At 46.2% G+C, this 25372-nt stretch overlaps 1 protein-coding gene across 1 annotated transcript in view; it reads left to right on the top strand.

Annotated features, from left to right (window-relative positions):
• LOC138528286 (nicotinamide N-methyltransferase-like) overlaps positions 1–12620 on the top strand; it is a 63585-nt gene extending 50965 nt beyond the window's left edge. The window contains exon 3 of the mRNA XM_069639747.1: positions 11836–12620. Coding sequence (XP_069495848.1) covers positions 11836–12274 — 439 coding nt within the window. The 3' untranslated portion in view covers positions 12275–12620. The remainder of the gene's footprint in view (positions 1–11835) is intronic.
• The last annotated feature ends 12752 nt before the right edge of the window (positions 12621–25372 follow it).

The following is a 25372-nucleotide window of genomic DNA, read 5'->3' as shown; positions in this document are numbered from 1 at the left end:
GGGCGGGCTACCCATTTTGGATGTCAAAGCCCATCAACGTTCCCCACGGATCAAGCCGCATCCCCCTGAGTGAGAGACATCAGAGACACTTTGAGGGACGACCCCCCTCCACCTTGGCCGCGTTGGGAAATGGGCTGTGTGGGACCAGGGGACACGGTCCACACAGGTGAGGAGCAGCGCAGACCGGCAGCAAGTCAGCAAAGAAACGACCCCTCACCCATACATTAACTATAACAGCAAACTTATATGAGAGCCGGACCAGAGGGGGACCAAACACGTGAGAAGCCAGAAAAACTGCTGCGCAGATTGAGGGATGAAACAACAGCCGCACAGGGCATAGCGTTAACCACAACAGATCCCAACACACAAGAGTGAAGGAACCGATCGCCATCGACGGACCACCACATACAGCAAGCGAAGTAACAGTAAGGAAAGTGCATACCTAATCAAACGGGACCCCAGGCCAGGATCAAACAGGCACCTGCACTCAGCGAGACACACGGGAGGCAGGTGCACAAATAGTGAAAGCCACTTGAAACATTCCAAACGGGATCTCCTGGACAACACAGATCACACATATTCTGCCACCAGAGATACACATGGAGGCCAGGAGACCCCCAGAATCATGAGTACAGGTTGGGGGCACTCCCAAGAGCACCAAGTGGGGAGTGATACAACGCTGTAAAACAAGGAGCGACCCACAGCCATTAATGGGGGTCCACTGATAAATGGACAAAAATAACATCCAAGGTGCATATTGATGAACAAACTGATGCACACACATAGGAGGAAACAGTAAGACCAGAGAGGCACAAAAGAAGAATTGGGCACGACATCGGCCGAGTAGATCAGGGAATATTCACTGGAGCCAACCAGTCAATCGCTCACAAAATGGTGAAAGGCCAACAGAAGATGGAAACATACATTGGCGCCAAGCCCAAAACAACCAAGTAGGCCCAAGACCAACAAGAGGGGGACCCAAGCACACCAGCAGAGACAGGTGGTGTGACCCTGGAGAATCTCATGACAGCTATTGAAGAGACACGGAAGGCACTGGAAACCAAGATCCAAGAAGTAGGGGTAGACGTGTCGTTGGTGCGAGCGGACCTGGGAAAAGTAAATAAAAGAGTGGTGTCAGCAGAACAGCAAACAAGTGACTTGGAGGATGTGGTGGAAACCATGTGCAAAAAAATCCAGGGCCTTGTGGGGGCAACAAGAACCCTCGAAGATAGAGTGGAGGACGCCAAAGGACACTCTAGAAGATGTAACATACGGCTGGTGGGAGTGCCGGAATGAATGGAGGGGGACAGCACAGAACACTTTGTGGAGAAAATAGTACTGGAAACACTGCATCCCCACATCCTCTCCAAAATGTTCACGGTGGAGAGAGTGCATTGGGACCCCGGACGACCCCACCCCCCGGAGCACTACCCAAGCCATAATGGCTAAACTGCTTAACTTTAGAGACTGAGAGGCGATCCTGCCAGCGGCTTGGAAAACTGGGAAACATACAGTTGGAGAATGCATGGATCCTGATATTCCCGGACTTTACGCAGGAGGTACAAAGACAGCGGCAATCCTTTGACTCAGTAAAAAGGAAGCTCCAGGAACACGGCCTGTGATACATGATGTTTTTTCCGGCCAAACTGAAGGTGCTGGAAGACAACCAGTCACATTTCTTCCTCACACCCAACAAAGCCTGGACCTGGATAGAAACCAAGTATGGACGGACCGCCAAACCAGAAATGCGGAACGGAAGAGAGGACCAAACACAATAAGGAACCAATGACCAGAAAAGCCACATAGACATAAATTTAATGGAAGCAACAACGGAAAAGAAGAGACAAGAGGGAGAAGAAAGGATAAAGACTAACAGCAGACATTGGGAAACTTTCTTGAAATGGAGGACAAGACACTAAACCACAGAGGGAGAAGAGTAGGAGCATCAGAGTTACAGCCAAGTTCAAGGCCGAGCCACTGACTGCGACCCCTCGAGACCAACGGGCTAAGCAGTCCAACCAGTATCTTTTTTCTTGATGTTTGGTGACGGAGCTCCGTCGCACTTTAAGGCAGGAACTAGCTACTACGAGAGAGATGGGGGAGTAGGGGCAATCAAAGAGGGAGGGAACCGGAAGGGGGGGAGTGGGAAGAAGAGGGTAGAGGGAAAATGAGTAGAGGGGATAGCAAGAAACTATGGAGGACAGCAGGCCATCAACAGATTAGTGACACACAACACGATAGGTATAACCAAGGAGTGGTCCATAGCCAATCTAATTAGTAAGGGGGCACATTTATGAAAACAGAGGGAAACTATGGCAACCCCAAAAGAGGGGAAGTCTTGGGGGAATGACACACAAAAACAGCCTGAATGTCAATTAAGATAGGAACCTTTGGTCTGGGCAAGAGATCTAAGTGCTCCCAAGTCCTACATTTGCTACGGAGACACAGTATCAAAATTGCGTTACTGCAGGAGACGCACTTGATTGAAGCTGATCTTAAAGTTCTGCAGAGGAGTTGGGGAAGCACACTAGTGGGAACTTCATACTCATCATATTCAAGGGGGGTGTCAATTTGGGTCAACATCAATGTACCATTACGGCTGGAAACTTCCAAGGGGGGGTGAAGGGCGCCCATTTATTATACGGGGCACATTAGAGGGACACAATTTATGCATGGTAAATTCGTAAGCACCCAACACGGATAATGAAGACTACTTCCAAAAAGTAGCCGAGATAATCGGCAAAGACAGGCCAGATAATTTCATTTGGGGGGGATTTTAATTGTTATTTGTACCCAAATATAGACTGAACAGGAGTAGGTGCTTACCAATGGCCCCGCTAAATGCGCTCCATTAATAGAAAGGTGCAGGAATTGGACTTGCGGGAACTATGGAGGGGTTCACATGGAGATGATAGGGAATATTCATTTTACTCATCGGTGCACGGGAGACATCCTCATCTCATCTGGACTGGGCACTGACGGCGCACATAGATTTTCCCGGACAGAATACTTAGGGAAGGTGATCTCCGACCACGCCCCACTGGACACGGTACTGTAGATAGGATGTCACCGCCTGGCGATACCAACATGGAAATTGGGAGTAGATCAGCTGAAAGACAGAGATTTTAATACAACCTTAAGATAAGAGATTGTCCCCTTTCTGAAGGATAACGAGGGATCGGTAGACAAGGTGGGGGTCCTGTGGGAAGCCCTTAAGGTAACAGTGCCTGCATATCAAAAGCGGTGGGAATTAGCAAGACTCTGTCCCGGAAGCTGAAGGAATCGGAGGATACAATTAGGGGTCTGGATATTGACTTGGGTAAGGGGAAAAAGGTGGAGCAGGACATGGCAGACACTATCAAGACCCAAGCTTCATGTCAAGAAACCCTAACCAATTTTGACAGGGATTGCTACACCAAAAAGGTACATGGGGAGGGGGGTAAAGCGGGTCGGCTCCTAGCATGGTTGATCCGTAAACAACACCCGAGAGGAGCAATCACACAAATCAATGACAATAGGGGATCCAGAGTAACCACACAGCAACAGATCAACAGGGTTTTTCAGGAATACTACATGTCACTGTATTAAAGCGAGGGAACATATTCGACAAGACAAGGTTTAGGACCTGCAAGAAATAGCACACATGCCCAAATTGACGACACCCCAGAGGGAAATGCTGGAAGAGTCCATGGAGGTCGAGGAAATGGAATGGGCATAAAAAACAATGCCGAAAGGGAAGTCCCAAGGGACAGACGGCCTACTGGTAGAATACTATCTAGAGTACACTGATATATTGCTTCCAATGTTACAAAGAGTCTATAAGGAAGCTTTCACTCAGGGGGTTCTCCCTGAATCAATGAGAGAAGCACTAATTACAGTTATCCTGAAGCCCCGAAAAGACCCAACACTCTGCGAATCATACAGACCCATATCACTCTTGAATGTTGATACGAAAATATTGGGGAAGATAATAGCACTGCGACTAGAAAAAGAACATCATTAACATCAGACACCCGGACCAATGCAGCTTCGTAGGGAGGTGAAATACTTCCATGAACTTCAGGAGATTTCATTTCATAATGGCACATGTCCGTCACTCAGAAGAGGAATTAGCCTTGATGGCCTCAGACGCAAAGGCCTTCGATTCCATGGAGTGGAAATGGTTATTTAAGACCCTGGAAGACATAGGAATGGGCCCCCAAATGCAGGAGTGGATCCAATTACTGTATGCCAACCCCAGCCCAGAGTTAAAACGGGCGATTGGATATCGGTCAAATGCATGCTGGAGAGGGGCACTCGCCAATATTATTCGCCCTCACATTAGAACCTTTGGCAGGATACTTTAGGCACTATATACAGGAGACGGGGATCAGGGTTCGTGACATAATGCATAATATATAATTATACGCAGATGACGCGCTGATATACGTGAGCAACTCCAGGGCTAATATCCCGATAATACTGGAGGTTGTGGCCAATTTCAGAAAGCTGTCGGGGTATAGTGTGAATGAGGTCCTTTGTCTTCCCTCTGGGGACAATGTGCACACAACTAGTGGGCTCGTTCCCACACTGGGGAATTTGCTGGGAGCCGGAATCCTACCGCTACTTAGGAATCACAATTGTCCACGAACGGGAAGAAACATTTGAGTTTAACACGGGCAGAGCACTGTCCAGTATAGGGGAGTCTATAAAGTTTTGGAAAACCCTACCGATCTCTCTGATGGGAATAATACCATTATGTAAGAAGGTGATACTACCCAGGTTATTGTATTATTTTATCAATATCCTGTATAGGTGTTAGGGAGAATTCTCATTCCATGGCTTATTTCCCTTACCTATAGAGTCCCCCAGAAGCTTTGCTGGATTTGAACAGTTTTTTTTTTCTCCTGCTAAGAGTGAGACTCTTTTTCTCCACTCTTAGGCATATTTGCTATGTGTGTTCTAGGCTATTTTTTGTGTTTAATGTCTATGGGGTTTATCTCACCCTCATAGGAACCTTCTTTATCCACATGTGTTACACAGCACCCTCCGTGCAGTAACACAGGGGTGTCATAGTGACCCCCCAACATAGACTCCATACCCTGGGACTGACTACTGTCTCCCAAGGCATGTAAAGTCCCCATTGACTTTACTAGTCACTGTTTATGAACCAAACCAGTACAACCCATCTTACTATGGAAGTACTGGGAAGGGTTAATATTTTTTCCCTGGTGTTCATTTTCAAGAGGGTACCGTACAGTCCCTCTCTCCAAAGTTTCTGGCTGGTGGCAGTGGTTACTACCAAAAATATTCGACCACAAATATTTCCCTATGGGATTTTCCCATTGTTCGAGGCTACCACATTTACTGACAGCCTCTAACATACCGCCGGTTTATTTTTATATTAACTTTACTCCGGTAGGTTTTATTTGGGAGAACTTTTATATAAATTGTTTCTCGTGTCTTTCTCTAAGATCCTAACCCAGGTCGGGGATTCATTGTTCGTCCTTTTGGCGGGCTTCTGCCAAGAAGCCCTCCTTTCGGCGCCACTGAGTCTGGGGTGGACCCATTGTGTGGGAAATGGAGTAGATCCCCTGGACAGGGTTGCCTCAAGGTTGTCACACTCTGCCCTGATAGGCTGAAGGGTCTCCCACCAAGGATGACCACTCCACTGTGTGAGTGACAGCTAGGCTGTATGAATGGGGGTCTTTTTGCATAAAAGCAGGGTCCTGAGGACTGGAAGAGCAAGACATCGCCACTGGAACTAAGAAGCCGAAGAAGAGAGAAGCCAAAGACATCTGCAACGACTGAACCACCGGTGAAGCCCTGCTGCAGCGTCTCACCACTTTTCTCCACACGACGAGAGAAGATCTTCATCTTCCCTTGAGCTGGTGGGGCCAACTAGTTTGCCAATCACCTTCCAGGACCTGCCTTGGTCGACTTGCCAGTGCACTGCACACGGAGACCGGATAGCCAGGCACCCATCCACCACGGCCGCGATTTAAAGGAGCGTACCTTTTGATCCGATTTGGGCTCACCGCGGCAGGCTTCTTCCCGGGGCAGTGCAGTAACTCGAACCTTCCTCCACGATGAGAGCCTTTCTTCCTCTGCTGGACAACACGAACTGCAGGCACTGCCAGGAACCTCCGCCACCGCAGGAGCCGCTTCCACTTTTTCAGGTACATTGTTCCGCCAGGCTGCCCTTTTTGCTTGGTACCGTTGAAGGTGTTTTAAATCCTTTACCTATCTGCCGGGTTGGCCACCCCTATCCTCTAACATTGTCTTTCACCTTCTGCAACCATCTTTTAGAATCGTTTAACAAAGACTTGACTGCAGCTACAAGAACATTTTGCTCCTTGGCTCTTTGCCCTGTTCCAATGACTCTGGCACAGGCCCATTGACTCTGGCTAAATTTGTTAGAACTGCCTTCTCTAGATTGCTTCTCAACTAGAACTGTGTTGGTGCACTAGACTCTTATAACCACCTTTCACTTCCCACTTTTTAAACTTGTGAAGTGCCATTTTGCTCGGTTTTCACCTAAGTATTATAGATGCTAAAGTACTGCCTTGACTAAACTTGTTCACAATCCTATTGGGAAGTGTTGCTAGGGTGCCTAAGAGTATATTCCTGTGTAACTTGTTCCTTCCCTCCCTTGTGAGAAATTGCTAGAGTACCATTTGTGTTTGGTTTTCACTGTGCCGTTTTGCTCAGTTTTCACTCTTGCTCAAACTTGCCTACAATTTAACCAGGTAGTTGTGTATACTGTTCTTAACTGATTTTAACTTGCTTTAATAACTGTGATTAATGTGTTGAATTAGAAGTGTGTAAAATAAATATATAAATTCTTTTTAATACAAAGCTTTGGTCAGTGTTTCCTTGTTCCATAGTATTGTAGTCCTATTGTGTAAACCCTGAATACTGCTCATCTCCCTCTTGAGATAAGTCTGACTGCTCAGCCACAGCTACCAACTAAATCTTTGTGGTACAGACTGATACCAAAGGGGATTTATTGCATATGCCTGTAGTCTTAATCATACACGGAAGGGGGACTTACATTGCCAGATTATGAGGTATATTACGCAGCGGCTCAACTGCAAACAGTTTCCAACTGAGTGGATACACCAGAAGGAGACCTGAAACGCCTACTAGGGGATTTTCCTATGCATAGGAAGGAGACCAAACTACTATGGGACCCGATGGCAACCAGGGGAAAGAGCGCAATCTATGATGTACCAAGGGAAATCTGGAAACAGATAGTAGGGGAGCTGCAGAATCCCATCCATATAGACCGGGCCTACCGCTAAAATTTGCCCGAATTGTGAAGAAAATAGCTGACCTATGGGAGGAAACCCTGGTAGAACCAGAGAATAGTTCCCTGATGCATTAGATGCTACACACTACCCATAGCAGAGGCCTGATATCACGCATACATCTGTAGATGAAAGAAAGGAAGAAACATCCGGAGCTAGCTGTAAAATCGAAATGGGTACGGGATGTTGGGAGAGAGAGACCTGAAGAGCAGTGGATCAAAATATGGAAACAGACCCGTAAGGTAACAAGAAATGCTAGGTTTAGACTTATACAATACAATGTTACTCATAGAGTATATAAGACACCATCCAGGCTCCACACGATCAATCCGCAACACCCACATACCTGCCCTAGGTGTAAAGAGGCCACAGCAGGCTTCTGGCACATGACCTGGGACTGTCAGGTGATTAGAGCATTCTGGGGAGAGGTAGTAAGACTAATTATTGGGCCAATAAATGCCCACACCTGAATCCTGTCTATGGGAATACTACCAGGGGGAAAGCGAACAAAGTCGAAAAGGAAAATAGTGGCCTTCTTACTTATGCTAGCCAAACGCAGAATTGCAATCTCTTGGACAAACCTGAAGGGCCTATCGATTCAGTTATGGTTGAAAGATGTATATTGATGGGGGATGGTAGCGATGGAGTTACTTAGGGACCAAGCCCCAGCAGATACAGAAAGAGGCGGATAGTAGCATGTTCGAGACAAATGCTAAATGAACTGAAGAATACCCTTGACTTACGCCCTCCGTGAAGGGAGATGCAAGGGAACTGATTTGCCACACACCAGTTGCTGATCTTGTTGGGAAATGAACCTGATGCAGAGGCATTGATCTGTATCACTGTTGATAAATTGACTGCCTGCACCTGTGAGGTAAACAGGGGTAAAGAAACCATACCTTGGTCTGGAACATTTTAATGCGCCTGCCTGCTCCTGTGGAGTGAACAGGTGCAAGGACCTCTTATCTCACACTTTGAACAGGGATATTCAAAATGTATGTTGAATGCTTTGAATTCATGGAATATGTAGTAGAATATTTAGCACTTAAGTAAAATGTATATACTGTGATACTAAATATATCTGTAAAAATGTAATGATGCTGGATGCTGTCACTACTAATCAGTAAACAAATTTAAACAAGATACAATATCACATCACTAGTACAGCTTAATAGCAATTATACACTCTGTTCTTCCTATGCATAAAGACCCAAAGGCACTTACTAAAAAAGTAGTTTTAAATCTATTAACACATTTTATCAATAGGACTAGTTTCTAGTTGCTCTAGCAGACGACTCCTTACAATCCATATTAAATGTCAGAATATTAAGGAATATTGATCGCATTAGTTGTCATCAATTGTCGCGGGTCACTGGATTTGGACGGATATTAAGCCCATACCGTCCACAAATTAAGAAGAAAAACAGAAAACTCCAGGACTCAGCGCCAGTTATGAGGCTGGATTTTTTAATTGCACAATCTGTTACAAAGCCCTCTACTTGGTTACGCGTTTCGGCTCCCACAAGCCTTTTTCAAATCAGGGCTAATTTGTTATAACCGGAGCCATAAGTAAATTACAAAAATGACATTAACATCATAGTTCAAAATCAAATATCAAATATGAAAATTAAACATTTAAAAAGTCCACATATTTAGATTAGACAGAGAAACAAGGGTTGGTGAAGGGGAGGATTAAGCGGGTTCAAAAAACACACAATAATGTCATAATATGGACATATGTAACCATATCAAATAATATGAATATGTCAAAATAGCAATAAATAGAATAACAAAATAACAAATGAGGGTACACAAAAAAAAAGAAAATTGAAAAAACAAGAGACAAAAGTAAAAAATGCCCATTAGTTGCTAAGTGTGTTTAAATACATAATGTAATATAACTTGAGCTTACCCAATAATAGAACTAGTTAATCCGTACGACTGTTGTCCGAAATATAATAATAGGGACAAATCCCAATGGTAGAAAATCTGAAAACACAAAAATGACTGTAACCCTAAATTAGTCTAACTCACTATTGTTCACCTCGTAGGTCACCTCTCGTACAAAGTGAAACAAACTAAATTGCATACGGGTATGAGAACACGTCACAGGCAGGATGCCATACCACATTGCGGGGTGGAAGTTAGCGTTTTGTGGCACCGTCACATTAAACAAGAAAACCTGATTAAAGGTAAGGTACGTTTTTGAAATCTACAATAGGCCTTATCAATGCGATCTCACTAGCAAATACAAAGCTTGCATAAGCGAGTGATCGAGATAAAGCGACTTACTCTGTTGCTCAGAAATCCCTTGTGTTGGCTGCTCGAATGGTGAAAGCAGTCGGCGCCATTTTGGAAGTGCTTATAGAGTGTTTGGGTTCCCACGGCAACGCAGCTATGCGTTACCATGGCAATCTCTTTCCTACGAGGCGAAGCAGTCTCGATTCGCCACAAACAACTCTCTCCAATGTCACATTACTGCCTGTTGCCAACCCTTTAAAGGGAAAGCTATGCATACAAGCGTTCCAAAGGACACATACTCTGAAAAGCATGTTGACATAAATTACAATTACAATTATATATTGATGGACTAGTCCATTATAGCCCACATGTCATCTAAAACAATAAGTTAGCGTATACTGTTTCATACCGTGATATTGTAAACTACAAAATACAAAGTCCTTATTTCCGCTATAAACTAGTTGTTTGAAAGTGCATATAAAAGTGAATGCTTCATTATTTGTACTATTCCAAACCCATTAATTTAGAAAGTGCAGTATACATAACTACATGTAAATAGTATAGTGAAAAGAGTCCTGTGAAATCACTAAGTGTGGCTAGTGTTGCTATGCCTCCCACCACCCCACAAACACAGAATAATGATAAATTCAGTGAACAAGTTACTTAGTACTATCATGCTGTTACACATGATTCAAATCATCAACTCTTTAGTAGAGACAAAAATCCTATAGGAATGAAGCCATCTCATTATCATTATTGAGACCTGTATTAGTAGAATTAAAATAGCAAATGATGCGTGCTTCAGACTGGCTCAGAGCTTTTACTCTGTCTCCTCCTCGTTTGCTCAGTATCACTTGTTTCAGACCTCTAAATCTAATGTCAGATCTGTTGTGCAGCTGATGACAGTTTTGCCAATGGTTTGCTAAGGGCAACGAAATGTCTTGACTGCCAATCTTGGCCAGGTGCTCGCGGATACGTACTCTCAGTTCTCTTTTGGTGCTACCAATGTAAATCTTTTTGCATACACAAATGATAGCATACACTACAAATTTGGTTTCGCAATTAATCCGTTGCTGTATTAGCCATTGTTTGCCATGAGAATCCATAAATGTAATGGTCTGATGGTGCACATACCTACATTGTGTACACATACCACATTTCCTGAAACCACTCAAATTGTTAGACAGCCAAGTTGTGCGGTTCATTTGTTCAATATCCGGCAACAAAGATGGACTGAGTATTGTCTTAAGAGTCCCAGCTCTCTTAAAAGATTTACATTGGTAGCACCAATACAATACACCTGCACCTTAGAGTTTCCAAGGCACTAAGGGCTTGAAGTTTTGGGAATCGCAAGTGGAGGTTGGGTACCTGGTGATTTATGTCATAGTGATCGCTGGAGGGAGTCTGGTGGAGGTACACAGGACTCCCTAAAAGACAAGTGAAACAACCCAAGACAGAGCCGGTATATAGGACCATTCCCCCTCTAAATATCCAGTCCCCCTTTGGTCACTACCTATCCTGCGTATTGTCCAATATAAGGTCTATGGGCCTCATTACGAGGTTGGAGGTAGCCATGGAGCTATTAGCTCCATGGCTGCCTCCAAACCGGGCTCCTTTACCGGGTCCCTGCAATGGGGACTTACCGGGTCATTCCGACATAGGAGGACCCGGTAAGTCCTCCTTGCAGGAACCATTCCCCATTCCCATTTGAGCCCCTATAGGGCTCAGTGGGAATGGGGATGAAGGTAACAACAAGCACATTACAAGTGTCCCGTTGTTATCTCCCTCTTCCCCTCACGGGACGTCTGGTTTGACCAGACGTCTGATCCGGGTCCCGCGATGGGAAGCTTGTAATCAGCCCTGACGGAATGAAGGGGGCCGGCCCCGTACCGGCCCGCTTCATTCCGTCAGTGCAAGCCTCGTAATGAGGCCCTATGTTTCTTTTGTGACCCATCAAATAATCTACTGCAGAATTTCTCCAAAGACTTTGGTTAATTCTACTGGTGTTCCCTGAACAAAACATCTGTTCTATCAATAAAAACTGTCTAAAAATACAAACACAAGATAGCATATCATATACACAAGAAGTTGGGCAAGCACAGGATATTGTAGTTCACATTGACTGGAAAGTGATATGTAAAGTCATTACTAATGCATGTTCACCACAGAGAGCTCGAGTTGTATGATGAGAAGAAGGGAAACCCCATTGCATGTTGCTTTATTAAAGGCTGATTTTACTGCATGTTAAGTAAACCTTGACTCGTCTACATATCTGCCAAATTATATATTGCATTTGTTTCCACAGAGAAATGTGGATTGAGAAAGAAGAAAACCTGAGAAGAAAGATTGTAAAGCTTATAAAATGTAAAGCCAATGAAGATCATCCAGTTGCGCCGAAGCTTCCGACTCAAGTTGACTGCCTCCTCTCAACAATGCTCCTGGAACTTGTCTGCACAGACGTGGATGGCTTCCGAAAGGCTGTGAAAGATATGTCATCGCTCGTGAAAATAGATGGACACTTTGTGCTGCAGGTGGTCCTGGGATGCACGTACATGATGTCCGGTACATTCAAGTTGCCCTTCTTATGCCTAGACAAGGAATGTGTGATAGCAGCTGTGACTGACGCAGGCTGTGTAATTAAAGAATCACAAATTAATGAGAGAGTTAATCAAACCAAATATTCTGTTATGGATTATTCTGGTGTGTTCTGCCTTCTTGCATGTAAAGAAAAAAATGTGCACTAACCGCATACTTAGGCCATGTGAAAGACACGGTGTAACACGTGCATGTTGATTCCTCTGTGTTCTCCGGTCATGTCGCCATGTCCATATCGCTTCAGGATTGCTCTTGTCACTGCTACATCTGATTGATTGCTTGCAGATATTTGCACATTGATTTTTAGAAGGCGATTTAAAGCACTGCAAAGGGTTGCTGTGGAGGTAGAACCCATGTTGCTCTTAAATCACAAACTATAATAGAACTCTTCCCAATATTTCCAATGAGGAGATCACTTAATGACTGCATGTCATGATGTTTTCATTTATTTTTGTGTACATTTAGGGTGTCATTTGCACCAAATGGAGTGCTAAATAAAATCATAAAAGCAAGGCATATTTCTTTTACGTTCCTATTTTGTGCTCCTTGCCTTATTTTTTTATTTTATTTTACTGTGCATTTGTAAGGCGATTATACAGAAAGATATTGGGCTTCATTGATATGGGCACGACCCTGGCGCTAATGGGTTAACGGCGCCGTAAAAGGCTGCAGCGCCATTAACCCATTAGCGACTGATTATGAGGTCCCTTTGCGGGACCCGACCTTAACGGCTGGTCTACACCAGCCGTTAAAGTAGGGACCCGCAAAGGGACCTTGGTGCTAAGTACGGTACCGCAATTTGCGGTACCGTACTTAGCACCTTCCCCATTCCCATTGAGCCCTATGGGGCAAAAATGGGAATGGGGAAGGGCCATGGAGGAAGGGCGAATTACCGCCCTGCCAACCTTGGAATGGGGCAGTAATTCCCCCTTTCTCCATGGTGGAGTCGGTATGTTACCGGCATGGACCATGGTGCTATTAGCACCATGGTTTTCCACCTGGGTCGTAATGATGGCCATTGTGTTTCAAAGCGCCCACAGGGTTTTCTTCCATCCCATGGCATTAAAGGGGTTTATTTGTAATAACCACATTCACCTGGGCACTGGTGAACTAATAATGTAGTTGTTAGAATAAGCTTGAGTATATCAAGCAAAAGATTAGAGGTCATGTAACTTGAGCTAAGAGTTTAGCGCTGGTTTATTAACACACAAAAGCCGACGGGTGTTTCAACCCAACAAGGGTCTTTCTCAGGGTGTTTGTATGAGAGCAAGAAGCTAGAACTTGTGAGATGATGAGCTCCGCACTGTTGGCTCTGCTGAATAGCTATCTCTCAGGCCAGCGAGGCCTCTGCAACAAGATGGGCCATCATGGCAACCTTTTGATGAAGCTTATTCTAACAACTAAATTATTCGATCTCCAACGCCCAGGTGAATGTGGTTCTTACAAATAAACCCATTTAACTCACCGGCACGGAAGAGCACCATCTCCTAAGAGCCCCTCACTGGCACCAGGACTCACTGAGAACTACCACGATCATCGCAGGGATCTATTCATTCTAGTGCTATACCCCCAACTTGTAAGGACACATGTTGAGTGTATGTGAGGATGTGGAAGTCTTTTTCATTCTGAGCAATTTTTACTGTTACCGCGGGAATCGGCAAACCGCCACTCTACCGCAGGATCTTATGTTATTGGAAATGATTACTGTGAAATTATTGTGGGAATAAGGAGTTAGAAAAAATAGGTTTAACATCTGCAGTGTCTACATTGCCTGGGTACAGGGGGCAGTGGGTGTTTGCATCTGCAGTGCCAACATCACCTGGGCACAGGAGCAATGGGTGTTTGCATCTGCAGTACCTACATCGACTGGGCACAGGGGGCAATGGGTGTTTCCATCTGCAGTGCCTACATCGACTGGGCACAGGGGGCAATGGGTGTTTGCATCTGCAGTGCCTACATCGACTGGGCACAGGGGGCAATGGGTGTTTGCATCTGCAGTGCCCACATCGACTGGGCACAGGGGGCAATGGGTGTTTGCATCTGCAGTGCCTACATCGCCTGAGCACAGGGGGTAATGGGTGTTTGCATCTGCAGTGCCTACATCGACTGGGCACAGGAGGCAATGGGTGTTTGCATCTGCAGTGCCTACATCGACTGGGCACAGGGGCAATGGGTGTTTGCATCTGCAGTGCCTACATCGCCTGGGCACAGGGGCAATGGGTGTTTGCATCTGCAGTGCCTACATCGACTGGGCATAGAGGGCAATGGGTGTTTGCATCTGCAGTGCCTACATCGACTGGGCACAGGGGGCAATGGGTGTTTGCATCTGCAGTGTCCACATCGACTGGGTACAGGGGGCAATGGGTGTTCGCATCTGCAGGTCCTACATCGACTGGGCACAGGGGGCAATGGGTGTTTCTTAACAAATTTATGGTGTGACATGGCCATGGCTGAAGGCCGTGGCTAGTGGGCACAACAGAAAACTATTGGTACCAGATGTCAAGTGGCCACGGCAGAAGGCCTTGACATACCAATGGTTTACCCTTTTCATTTTCCACCCAGGTGAGACATTTGTATTTGTATTTGTATTTATTTTATTTGTAAAGCGCAGCCAGGCCCATGGGCAACCAGGAGCATCATCTTACATACAGGTTACAGGACGTTACAGTAACATACAGTTAATCAAGGAAGATAAAGTTGATCAACGCATGAGACTCTAGCTCTCCCCATTTACAAGGAGATAATGGAACAGCTAACAAGTCAGTAATGGTAAGGAAAATAAATAAGTAGGGAATACAATAAATACAGTAAGGCAGAAGACGAACCTAATGATCTAAGGAAGTTAGACTGTCATTGTATCCATGTCCTGAAGCCAGCGTATAGTGTTGCGCTTGAATAAATGGAAGGAGGGTTCTGATCTGAGAGAAGCAGGGAGTGTGTTCCATAACTTTGATGCCAGTACAGGGAAGCTAGCACCTCCCGACTTATGGAGTTTGAATTGTGCACTTGGGCCACTCTAAGTGGTCTTGAGGACGTATGCGAGGTGAGGTGGTTAGTAAGGTAGGCTGGAGCGAGGTTGGCCCTAAGTAGCTTTTTAAAATGTTTTAGGACACCCCTGTTCATTTGAACCCCACTTTGCTTGTAAAATAAATAGGGTGTATTTTTTCAGAGAGCATCATATGTGATGCTTGCTCCCTCCAAAGGATTTTGTTGATGATAGATGGCAAATCATAAACACATACTGGCTAAAAGCCTAACATGATTCTGAGCAGAAAAACCTTAGTCTGGTCAAAAAAACATGTAAAATCACTTTTCTACACAAAACTCTCATTATTTTCAGTAAATTCATACATTTGACAATGTTTACAAAAAAGGTCTAATTTAAAAGCACTAGACCTGAGGCTAGAGAACCAATGATGCTAGTGAGCTCACAGATGAATTGTCGACACTCGCCAAGAAAAACACATTTTTATCTCTTTGTTTTGAAGGGGTTTTTCGGTCCGATACCATGGAACTCTGTGTCTAGTGAGAATTTGAGTTTGTCCCCCTTGGAGACTCAAAAATATATTACATGTTTGCTGAATTTAAATTGGATGGCTGCAATGGCATGGTACTAGTGAGCTCACAGATGGATTTTCGGCACTCTAAGTGTTTCCTTTGCCAGGAAAACACATTTTTATATCTTTGTTTTGAAGGGCTTTTTCGGTCCAATACCATGGAACTCTGTATCAGGTGAGAATTTGAGTTTGTCCCCCTTGGAGCTTCAAAAATATATTACATGTTTGCTGAATTTAAAGTGGATGGCTGCAAGGGCTTGGTACTTGTGAGTTCACAGATGGATTTTCAGCACTCTCAGTGTTTCCTTCGCCAAGAAAAACACATTTTTTTCCTTGTGTCGAAGGACTTTTTCAGTCTGATGCCATGGAACTCTGTGTCGGGTAATATTTTGAGTTCGTCCCCCTTGGAGCCTCAAAAATATATTACATGTTTCCTGAATTTAAATTGGATGGCTGCAATGGCATGGTACTAGTCAGCTCACAGATGGATTTTCAGCACTCCAAGGGGGTAATTCATAGAAATCAGTGCACAAGTGGCGCACGTGTCTGGCGCACAGTGTGCGCGTGTGGCAGTCTGCGCCAGCTGCGTGCGCCATAACCCATTTCAGCGCACAGCATAGTCATGGATTTCAACATCCGTAACCAGCCGTGGCGCAGAGTGGTGCAGCGACCCTGCAGCAGCGCCAGTTACGCCCCCAACAGTCAGCTATTCAGCTATTAATGAGTGCATCTTTCTTTCTAAAGTTGTGTTGATAGAGGGGTAATTGCCGCCTTAACCTTTCTCTTATGCATTATCATCCCTTTGGAAGGCAATCCCCCGATAACAAAACATAGGGGTACAACCATATAAAAATACCAACATCTGGTCTAGGCATTGTGACTGTGTGGGCTGTAAAATGCCCCCGACTATGGCAGTTGTCTGCTGAAATGACCCAGTGGCCAAAAAATGCAGAACATTGAACACCTTTTCCAAGGGGCTCAGTGCTTGGGAGCACAGGCTGGGTGATCTAAGGTCATCCTCCCACTCCGTGACCTGGTCTAATATGATATGAGGTGGAAATCTATACCTGCCATAGACCTGGTCATCAGGCATCCCAAAAAGGCTGGTCCTCGGTAGAAAAATCCGGGCCATGGCCATCCTCCTCCTCTTCTTCTTGCGGTGTCCCACCCTCACTGCTGCACAAAATGGTACATTCATTGTAGCTGTATACGCACGTTTGTTGTTTGCACGCCCTTTTTATGCATTTGTTTTAGTGCGCAGTGACGCTTACGCCAGCTTTCACGTGGCGTACGTGTTTGCGGATTAGCGCGTCTATTTCCGCACGACAGTGAGCCCATATCAATTCCATGAATAGGGTTTTTTTTGCATACGTGTGGGCGTTGCAAGGATTTTACTTTGGTACATCCCTCGCTGCGCCCATATTTTCGCTTGTTGTTCCCCATTCGACATGTTCTGTGCCCCCTTTTTAGGTGAGTAGATTTAGCCCCATTCATGAAAATCTGAGCTTTTGCCCCACTACACAGTTCATGAAAGAACCGCATAAAGACAGGGCCAAAGAGAAGTTGTTCCAATATAAACCTTAAATAAGCCCAAGCATACATGATGAAACGCCTTCTCTGCGTCCACAGTCACTGTCATTAAAGGTTCATGCTTATCCTTATTAAAATGATTGTCATCCATAACCTCCCACATGTTATCATAGCTATAACGGCGCAGCATTAAAAAAGTCTGTTTTCCATGAATAATTTGCAGTAATATTAAACTCAGTCTACTCGCATACATTTTTGCAAAAAGCTTAATATCCTCATTAAGCAGAGAGATGGGCCTATAATTTGCGCACTTACTACCATCCATTTTTGGCTTAGGGATTAAAGTGATTAAAGCCAATTGCATGGACTCTGGTAGGAGACTCTGCTCCACAATTGCCAAATAGACATCTTGACAAAATAGTTCATAGTAGGTCACGTTATTCACTGTAAAACTCAACCGGTAACCCGTCAGCTCCAGGACTTTTATTCTAAGAAATATTCTTAATTGCCATTAACAGTTCTTCTTCGGTAGGCTTTGCATCTAAGGATTCAATTTCATTGGCCTGCAATACTAGCAAGTTAATTCCTTGTATAAACTCTAATTTGTCAGCTTCTGTGCCCGATTCCTCAGCCCTATACAATTCCTGATAAAAGGTTCTGAATGCTTCCATAATATCCTCATTTTCTGTCAACACTGCATCATCATCCGTGACAATGGACATAATAGTCTTACTCTCCTCTAATTTTTTAAGACTGTCAGCCAATAATAATCCCATTTTCTCCCCATGCTCCCAGTCAAACTGCCGTACATAAAGCAATTCTCTCTCTGCCTTGCTCAACATACACTCTCCCTTTGATCATCGAATGGGTTATCACAGCAATCTGTTTCTGCTTCCCTGAGAGCACTTACTAAATCCTCTTCTTCATGGACTCTCATCTTTTTAATATGAGAAGAAAGGCTAAGGCCCTCATTCCGAGATCGGAGGTAAGTACCAGTATTTTCCGGCATGGCGTAAAGTACAACACTGCCCTGGCGTCAGACCGCTAATTGCGGCCAATTCCGACCTCGCGGACGCACGCTTTTCGCCATGCCGGAAAAGTACCGAGAGGCCTGCTGCTAAACGACCCGCAAACCCCCTACCGGCATGCTGCGACACGTAAATAGCAACACCGCCTTGGAAGACTAGCGCCAGTACATAACGGTGACCATAAATTAAGGATTCCGTAAATTACGGTCACCGAAAAAAAGGAACCGGAAATTACGTCATCGCACAGGAACGAGAAGGAGAGCGGCGGCCATCTTTAAAAACACGATCCATTGCCATCCTCATCCGCCAGCACCCTTTGGAGCAAATCAGACATTGGAAAAGGACCAGACGACTACCAACATGCCGAAAGCACCAAAGAAGGCAGAAGACCGCATCCGCAAGAGGAGATTCAGCCTAGAGGAACTCCAGGCCATGGTAGACTACCTGGCTGAGCATGCGGATGTCGTTTTCAGCAGCAACATGCGGAGGGAGTCTATCCTCTGCAAAAAGAAGATCTGGGCTGAACTCGCCCAGAGGGTGAGCTCCATAGGAAACAACCCCCGCATCCCCAGGGACTGCCGCAAGCGGTAGGATGACCTGTGGGTGCGGGTGCGGGGCCTCCTCTCCAGCATCCGGAGCCAGGCCATGCAGACGGGAGGCGGGCCAAGTATCCCTGTGGAACTAGAGCCGTGGGAGGAGATGTGTGCGGCTCTGATTGGCACAGAATCGATCGAGGGCATGGGGAACATGGAGTGCGGGGCAACGACTTCTGCCGAAGAAGGTGAGTGTTCACAGTGTACACTGCCAATGTCCATTGCATGGTTCAAACTGCCCCAAGGGCCATTGAAGGCACCTTCTCGTATTGCCCTCCCCCCATCCAACCCATCCCCCCATCCAACTAATGCAGAGGCAAGTGCCACGCAATCAAGGGCCAAGTGCGAGTACATAACGCACATCAACCATAGTGCATTAACTTGCACATCCCATCATGCACACTGTGCAGCCGACTCGGCATTGTGCCAGCCAAACTGCACATAACCAGGCCACGATGAGTCACTCCCAAACATGCGTACATGACATACTCATGCACATGTACCACTGCCGTACCTACACCCAAAAGTCCACAAACTGCGATCAACTGAAATGTGAATGCAGCCATGTATGCAAATAGGACATCTTACAATCACTCATGTTGTCCCTCTCTTCTAACCCCACAGGCACTGACCATGACAGCGCCGACCCACAACCAAGCCAGCCAAACACCTCCAGGGGCAGTGGCAGGGGCAGGCGAATCCCTGCACCAAAAATAACAGCCCCCCCGGCTCCAGAAAGGCCACTGGATGCTGCCCCACCACAACCCATTCAAGCATTGGCGCCTGCCACAATGCCAACCCCAACATCGGCGCAGTCGAGCATCTCTGGGGAGGCTGCTGCCACTGGCCCTGACGAGTATGCAGACAGCCCGTCACCCATCTGTGGGGCGTCCGAGGAGGACCAACACACAGTCCACACCCCGGAGCCCTGCATCGTACCCCTGGCCTCATGTAGTGAATGTGGAGATGTAGCAACATCTGTCTATAGTCCTCCAATCGACCCGCAGGTGTATGATGATGATGTCCCAAGTCCACCGGTGCAGCCCTCAGCCGAGCATGCAGGGGCAAGTGGTTTCACCAATGGTTTCCCATCATTTGGCACACGTCGGGTGAATCAGCTCTCAGACCTCATAACGGAGTTTATGGAGAACAACCGGCAGGCCCACGTTGAATGGCATGATGGACTGAGGGAAATGCGGCAGACACTCACCGACTGCACCGACCAGTTGTGTGACACTCTAACTGACAGCACAACCCGTCTGTGCCACATCCTTGGCCGCATAGCCAATGCCCTTGAGGCAGGCCATTCGAATACCCAGCCAGAGCAGGCGGACACAGCCGCATCCAGTGAGGCCACACAAGGCAGCCCAGCAAGGCACACTCAGCGTTCAATGCGGCGCAGGGACATGCCCCCCCCCGGGCCAGGGGAGCAAGGAACAATAGTCATTGCTGCCACATGTGGCCTTTAAGTCCTACATGGGACCAGTGCTGTGGAGTTGGGGGGGAGGGGGATGGGGGTTGAGGGTTTGTTGTGCAGTTAGGGGGGAGGGGGTTAAGGGTTCGTTGTGCAGTTGGGGGGAGGGGGTTGAGGGTTCGTTGTGCAGTTGGGGGGAGGGGGTTGAGGGTTTGTTGTGCAGTTGGGGGGGAGGGGGTCTGATGGTTTGTTGTGATGTTGGGGGGAGGGGGGTGATGGTTTGTTGTGCAGTTGGGGGGGTGGGGGTTGAGGGTTTGTTGTGCAGTTGGGGGGGAGGGGGTGATAGTTTGTTGTGCAGTTGGGGGGAGGGGGGCTGCAGTTAATGTTCACAATATTTCCTTCTTCACAATACACTATTGGTGTTGCAAAGTTGAACAGTTGTGGACATTCATCATTGAGCATGTGTATGATGATGACTGACAGTGCATGGTGTACAAGTATACACACATCCAGTGCCCTGTGTGCCCATGTCATGCCACCCTCTGCTGACTTGTGTCCTGGACATCTTGTCCACTCTTTGTATGGCCCATTACACCAGTCCAGCTTCGCCAACTCATATGTGCCTTACGCAAGCCAGGTGGCCGCCTCATCTACACGCATGCACGGGTATGGCCAGTGATTTGGTGTACCCTGGGCCTGTTCTGTGGGTTACTGACAGGGGCCATATACCATGGTGTCAAGGGACAGCCACCAACACCAGCATATCTAGCCAATTGAGGTGAGTGTTTGAACTGTCATGGTGGAGAACTGAACTTGGCTGACATGGCAGGGTTTCACTGATGGCCACACGCACATGTCCATGGATGCATTTCACCCATTCATGGCCCCAATATGTGTCCAATTCAATGGGATGCTGTGGGGGGGTGCGTTTACAAGATGGTCCACGTACAATGAATGGCATGGTCATCTCGCCGTACAGGCTTTGTTGATGCATGCAGCAGTCCTGATGTTCGAACCATGTGGTGCTGTGTACTGTGTGGATTTGTATTTGGGTGTGATGGATGTAGTCAGTGGCTCATGGTCATCATCCTGCTCTGATCCATACTATGGTGAATTCCAACACTCCTATGGGTGTGCCATGCCGGTGACGAGGTGGGGTATCCCTGCTGCCCTCAGTTCAATCCACTCCCAGGGATGTGTCTCCCATGTGGTGCCATGCTGGGGGCAGCCACATTGTGCATATGCAGTGTGTCGACCTATATGCGCGTACGGTTTTAGTGGCTGCCAGTGGTTGGTGCATGTGTAGTGGGATTTGGCCTTGTCAGATGGTGGAAATGTAGTGTATTGTGAGTGCCTTACTACATCGATATGGGACTCTGTACTCATGTGCCGGTGCACTGGTTCTGTGGCGGGTTGGTTGGTGGGGTGAATATCGTACAATGGCTTCATCATTTCCGCCCAGTTGGTTCATGCAGTCACCCACCTCATGCCACCAATGCACTGGCATGACACAGTCAGACAACTCATCAGGCAGCCGGGCACGTCATCCTGCATGTCGCCCCATGTGGCCCGGTGTCACGCCCACCCATGTGTGGTGTTCTTGGTTGCGTTGCATTCCGTCTGCATGTAGGGGGAGTGGTATTGTTTGCAGTTGCTATCGGCCACCTGCATGCCATGCTGGTCCACCTACGACACCTGGGTGCTGTCAGGGGCACCAATGTCATTTGGCATGCCTGCAGATGCATGGGGGCCAACTTTACTGTTGTGTGTCTCCTGGGTGGTCCATGTTGGGGATTGGTGGGCCCTTGTGTGCTTGGGGAGGTGATACAGCATTTGGTGTCCGTGTAATGGACGGTTGTGACTTGACATGCATGGGCACCACTGTGTCCTGGTAGGTGCCTGTGGCATGGGCGTGGGGCACAGGCTACACCGTCTCTTGTGCCAGGATAGCAGTGTGCATTTGTATGCTGCTCGCTTATCTCAGTATGTCTCGGGCAAATTATGGTGGTGACGGTGTCACATCAAGGTGGTCAGGGGTGTCCATCGGCTCAGGGGTTTCCTTGAGTGACCACACATGCTGTGTGGGAATGGGGGCCGCTGGGGGGTGATGGAGTCTGCACTAGTGCTGCATGCAGGGCCTGTCTCCCCTCCTTCTCCCACTGTGTCTCCTCAATGGGTGGGCCTGGTATTGTTGGTGGGGTTTTTGTGGTTGTGCCCTTGCTGGTTCTATTGGTGTCATCTTGGTGTGGGAGGGGGTGTGGTGTGTGGCTGAGTTCCTTTTCTGCTGTGGCAGACTCCATTGCCTCCACCTGTGCTGATTGTGTGCACCTGTGGCTCTGGAACCCACTGCTCAGGGTTCTTTACTCCTTCTCTGAGATGCCTGCATGTACTCCATGCCGGTAAGGTACTTTATGGGCTTGAGGAGGCCGTAATTTACGTGTGCTCCTTACTTGTGATCAGTTCCGGTTTACACCATGCCGCTGATTTTGGCATGGTGGGGCGCGCGTGCGAACCAAGACCGATAATTACGGCATTGTACTTTACGGTGCCGTAAATAGCGGTCTGGTTGGTCGGAATAGCCCGTAGCGGTCAGCGATGCCGGTAATCCTTTACCGGCATCTCTTTTCCCTTACCTCCAACCTCTGAATGACCCCCTAAGTATCTTCCCTCTGATGGTGGCCTTTATCCTCCACTGGGTTTTTATTTTCATTTATTTAATTAATAAGTTCCTCTCTAATGGATTCTCTAATTACTATCTCAGAATCAACCTAGTATTGAATCTCCAACCAATATATTTCTTCTTATACACTAAGGAACAAGGCATAGACATTCTAACATCTGCATGATCAGAAATGGCTCTCCTACCAATCGAAGAATCCAGTATATTAGGGAAAAAGTCTCTTAGAAACCAAAATACAGTTAATATGAGAGGATGTGTCGTGGGATTGGAATAAAAACTAAACTGCCTTGTGCTAGGATTCAACAGCCGCCATGGATCAACCAAGTCCCATGTCTGCAGCAAATCTTTAAGTTCCTGAAGCGACCGCCCTCCTCTTTGCATAGGACTGTTGGACGACCTATCCAACACTACATCAAGTACTTGATTAAAGTCTCCACCTAATATAATACTCTCTCCCTAGAGTGACCCTAATACATTATCTACTTCTAAATAAAAACTTAACTGATCCACATTTGGAGCATACATATTCATTAGGATGAGATGGTCCCCTCTAAGTTGAGGGTATCCAGCAAGAGGACTCCACACGGACGGCAGTGTTAGCCGATTACGAGTGGCAATAATGCTACGCAGACAAGCCATACTGATGAAGTGAGGATGGCATTGAGCACGATTCTTCGTTCGCTTCACACGAGACAGCCCGTCCCAACGCGACCCATAAAGACACACAGGGACTCCAAACCATCTTAGAATAAGAGCGACTACAGCATCCCGGTTACAACCGTACCGGGGCAGCACTGAAAAATAAACACTGGAGGAATCGTTCCGCAAGAACTGAGATTGTGCCCTGCGCAACCACCGTACCTTTGAGAAACCGACACCCACCAACTGATAGAGGAGCCTGCACCTAGAATTATACAGCTGTGCAAACCACACATACCCTCATAGTCACAAGGCCGAGATAGAGTAAAGGAAGAACGCCATGATCGTCTCTCTTCTTGTCACAACGTACAAGGTCGCCCTCTAAGTACTCCGATACAGGGGAAGGACTCCACTCTATAGAAACCCCTCTGTTAAAACACTAGCACAGGCGAGACGCTTGTACAAACATCAGGGTCTTACTCCTGATAAATGTTCTGGATTCAAACCATTAAGAACTGAATCATGTTGAGATTTTCTACTGTTTAATGTCAATACAGTTGCCATATCTAGACACCCAATGACAAAGTACTGTTCAGAACCTCTGATCTGAGAGAAGAAATAACTAATCAGGTGGTTACCATGTTTCATAATTAATGTTTGCGACTACACCCTAGCCACAATAGTGGGAATTTGTATTTGCAAGTGTATATGACCATTGATTGTTTCAACTGACTCAATGGTCTTTCTTTTATTCTAAATTGTTTTAGGATGTTTTGTAAATGTTTATACGTGTGAATTTATTTAAGATTACATTGGTTTTTAAGCGTTGAAAGCAAGCCTACTTTCCTAATTTTTATCCTACAGACAAATGTGCCTCTACCTTCTTTGTTATGTATAGTATCCCCTCTACGTTGACCTCTAATGCAACATTTTTGCCTAGAAGAGACACAATTCTTCTACCCAAGGCTATTTGTGCGGGATGCCTAAAAAGCACAGAAACCACTCTGTATCTTTGATGGTAACAGCTAGACACTTCCAACGAATACTTTTTATTTAATATGTACTCCTTATTAATTTCTTTCAGCTTAATCAGGTGTGTCAGAATTCTTCTTCTTTTAACAGGGCTAATCATTGCCTCGAGCCAAACAAAAGGAAGGCACGTTGTTCATTACTGGAGGCAGTCCCATGTATGCAGTTAAGGTGGCTTGCATGGGGAGTTCCGTGTAGGGATGAAAGTCCTTGTTCCTTACTTGTCCAGACCCCTAGGGATGGTCTTGCGGATCCCGCTCACCTCCTTAGCATCAAAGGGGGTGGCTTCCCTGGGAAGAAGGGGCGAATACTCTTGAATTGTCACAGGCCAGAAGACAAGGCTTCAAGGTCTTCCATTGTGTATGTTATTTATTATTTTCTTATTATTAGTGTTTGAGCATTCTGGAACAAAGGTATAGTTTCAGCAAAACTACACACATACAAACAAGTCAGTGGCCAGCACACACAATTAAACGTTACCTTGGTCCTCACAGACAAAACAGATTATCAGTTTTAATCTGTGTGTGACTCTTTCAAAGAGAGAAGGCCATTTTGAGAGACACAATTATGTGTATGTGTGACAAAGGATCTATTGAGAAAGAGAACATTGTTTAATGTCATTAACTTCATAACCTGTCTTTTTTAAAATGTTAGAATGTCAGTATCTAATTATCATTTCCAGTGTATAGTGTCCTCCTAGCAAGAAGATTACACTTGCCGTAACCCTAAAAAGTGCATTATGAACACCTTCTCTGAGCATATAAATGATGTACTTAT

Source organism: Ambystoma mexicanum, chromosome 7q (assembly GCF_040938575.1).
Source record: "Ambystoma mexicanum isolate Mex_15411 chromosome 7q, UKY_AmexF1_1, whole genome shotgun sequence".
NCBI lineage: Eukaryota > Metazoa > Chordata > Amphibia > Caudata > Ambystomatidae > Ambystoma > Ambystoma mexicanum.
This window is presented reverse-complemented; position numbering and strand designations above follow the sequence as displayed.